The 3,265-nt window shown below is 46.8% G+C and overlaps 1 protein-coding gene across 1 annotated transcript; it reads right to left on the reverse strand.

Moving 5' to 3' along the window:
* Positions 1–1,197: 1,197 nt before the first annotated feature.
* On the reverse strand, positions 1,198–2,936 carry LOC1271199 (26S proteasome regulatory subunit 6A-B). The gene is made up of 2 exons (XM_309949.4): positions 1,482–2,936; positions 1,198–1,404 (listed from the first exon to the last, which is right to left on the reverse strand). Exon 1 carries the CDS (start codon positions 2,778–2,780, stop codon positions 1,485–1,487), a length of 1,296 nt encoding a protein of 431 aa, XP_309949.4. The 5' UTR covers positions 2,781–2,936; the 3' UTR covers positions 1,198–1,404; positions 1,482–1,484.
* Positions 2,937–3,265: the final 329 nt, after the last annotated feature.

A 3,265-nucleotide genomic window follows, 5' to 3' on the forward strand; every position in this document is an offset into this window, starting at 1 on the left:
CAGGGCTGCATTGTGAACTGTTGTTATGAACCAACGCAAGATGATTCTCATGAGAACTGGATTTAGTAATGAAAACACAGAACGAAATTTTATAGCAAATAGAGAGAATTATATTGTCAAAATTAGGAATAAAGAAAACCCTCTTCCGTTACTGCATCCAACCAAACAAGACGTGTTTTCTCTCAGCTCCGAACATAACCCTAGTAGTTTACAACATGAACAAACCACAATATCAGTCAGATAAACATTCAGTTATCTAGAATACAGCTTATCTGCAGCAAAACGGCTGTAAGACACCCTTCAGGATACTTAAGGTTCTTTAAGTCTTCGAAAACAAAAAAAGAGGCAAAAGACGTCAGTAGGCTCAAAGTATGTATAGGAAACATCTTTTGAATGATGACACCTGAAGTTGCCACCAAATGCTATGTTTTTGTGTGAAAATTTCAATAAAATAATGTCGGCTACATGACAGAACAACCTGTAGTGCCAATCGACTTAAAACCAGTTGATTGAACAGCTTCTTCAGTAGGGCTAAAATGACAAGAACAATATCACAATGTATTGCCACAATACGCACAACAATCCGGCAATATGTCCTTTTTTGAAGTTTAAAATACAGAAATGTCCCAATCTTAGGGTGAGACAGTAGACGGTGCGTGTCCCAAAAATCGAAGGACTATCAATTGGGTCTTTATGATGGTTTGGCAAGCAACGAATATTACGTGAGCGAGAGGGTCATGCTAAGATCATAAGCAGCAAGCAACTTCAGACACATTAAAATCTTGGTTTAGGGTCTAGTTACCATAGCAAAGCCATCTTAGGATATTTAGAGCACGCTTGCATAACGCTTAACATTTGCGGTTCTTCCCTAGCTGGTTGCACATCTTTGGATATCCCTCGGCCAGTTCTCCAAACTCGATCAAAGCGGGAACAATCGAAGCGGTAGCCAAACATTACATGTTGCACGCATTACTGAACCGGAAACTCTTGAGAGGCATTCAAGCAATTGTTGAATTTACGTAACTACAGCTTCCGTTCCTCTTCGATCGAGTTAGGTAAACTGGCTGCCTATGAAAGGTTCCTTATGAACGATCTTTAATCCCACTAATGAAAGCAAAATAGTTTCCAGTCAAAAAACAGTTCGATCTCATGGCCACACAAAATATTATAAAATACTGGGAAAATTGATTCCGCAATGTTAAAGACTACAAAAACAATATATATCCCCACATGTAAGACACAACAAACGAACAACTGGACGACGACAAACAAACAAACTTACCCTACCCTCGGTGCAAAATATTCGCAATTCGAAACCGCAACAAAACATTCGAATGGTTTCAGATGTTTCTTCTAGTTCATAACTAATGAAATACGTTCACAGGAATCCAATTATTATTCTGACTGCAAATGAAATAAAAGAGACGGAAAAACAGCAGAAGTTAGGAAAATTGCAGCAATGTCGGAACAGACACACACACACTCTACGCAAAATAGTTCAGAGCGGCCTTCTTCTTTGCCTGCACCTCCAGGATGGCCTCCATGAAATCTTCGTGCGCAACCTCCACCGCCGAACGGCGCAACGCAATCATGCCAGCCTCCACGCAGACCGCCTTACACTGGGCACCGTTGAAACCGTCGGTCGAGCGGGCCAACTCCTCGTAGTTCACCTCCCCGCTCACGTTCATCCGGCGCGAATGGATCTGCATGATGCGGGCCCGTGCCACATCGTTCGGGTGGGGAAATTCAATCTTCCGATCGAGCCGCCCAGACCGTAGCATCGCTGGATCGAGTATGTCCACCCGGTTGGTCGCCCCGATCACCTTGACGTCGGCCGACGAGCTGAACCCGTCCAGCTGATTCAGCAGCTCCAGCATGGTGCGCTGCACCTCCCGGTCGCCGGCCTTGGTCGAATCGAACCGCTTCGTACCGATCGCGTCCAGCTCGTCGATGAACAGGATGGTGGGCGCTTTTTCCTTCGCCAGCGCGAACGCATCCCGCACCAGCTTGGCCCCGTCGCCGATGAACATCTGCACCAGCTGCGGGCCGGCCAGCTTGATGAAGGTCGCCTTCGTCTGGGCGGCACAGGCCCGGGCCAGCAACGTTTTGCCCGTGCCCGGTGGCCCGTACATCAGCACGCCCTTCGGTGGCTGAATGCCGATGCGCTCGAACTTTGCTTTGTGCGTCAGCGGCAGCACGATCGCTTCCATCAGCTCCGCTATCTGGGTGTCCAATCCGCCTATATCGATGTACTGCTCCGTGGGCCGCTCGATCACCTCCATCGCCTTCACCCGGGGATCGAGCTCCGGCGGCAGCTTGTCCATAATTAGGTACGCGTCCTTGTTCAGCCCAACCAAATCTCCCGGCTTCAGCGCTTCCGGTTCGACGAGCCCAATAATGGGCAGGAAAAACGTTTGCCGGGTGGAGGTTTTGATGATCGCGCTTTTACACTTCCGCTGCGAATCCTGCAGCAGCATCGCGTCCTCCTGCTCCTTCTCCTCCTCGAGCGGATCCATGTCGAGCACCTCCATGACGGTCGCCACCAGATGGGGCAAACGTTTGTGCAGCTTGATATGCTCGGCGTTGGTATTTACCTTCCCGGTCAGCGTTTTCAGATCCATGACCGGAGACACAAGCAGATCCTTCAACACTTTGATCTCGTTGTTTAACCCGTTCGTGCGTCGAATTAACTCCTCCGTACTCCAACCTAGGAACGTTTCTTCTACCGTTTTCTCGATGGAATCTTCCCGCAAATGCGATTCTATCTGGTTTTCGGCCATTATACTAACCAACTACAAGCACGCGACAGTACGAGCACGACCGTACACTTCCAGAACTTGGCGACGAATGAAATGATTACGCAACTTTTTCACCGACGCGCACGAACAAAGTGAACTTTGATGACACACTTTTCTGAGTGACCCGTTGGCAACACTGCACGATGACAGCAGCGGAATTGCAGGGGTCGCTTCTTTGAATTATATATTCTGTGGAGCGTTTTTAAAAGTTAAAAAAAATAGTTTTTACGAATGTTATCAAATCACAACTGGAATGCAATCTTCAAATAAAATCATGTCACACAAGTACACAAATCCATACAAATTGTAGTAAGCGGTCCTTGCTATCTGCTAATTACTATGATTGCTAAATTTGTGCCTTAAAACAACTGCTGGAAGGAATGATTCGTTCACCAGTAGCAGGTTCAGTTAGAAATTCGGAGTACAGGCGTTGTCATTGAGAAGAAATTGATGTATTTTTTGAATTT

The sequence above is a fragment of the Anopheles gambiae genome, chromosome 3 (genome assembly GCF_943734735.2).
Source record: "Anopheles gambiae chromosome 3, idAnoGambNW_F1_1, whole genome shotgun sequence".
Taxonomy (NCBI): domain Eukaryota; kingdom Metazoa; phylum Arthropoda; class Insecta; order Diptera; family Culicidae; genus Anopheles; species Anopheles gambiae.

What these genes read in the sequence shown, in the direction of transcription:
- LOC1271199 (XM_309949.4), bottom strand. Translation starts at nt 2,780, where the DNA reads ATGGCCGAAAACCAGATAGAATCGCATTTGCGGGAAGATTCCATCGAG.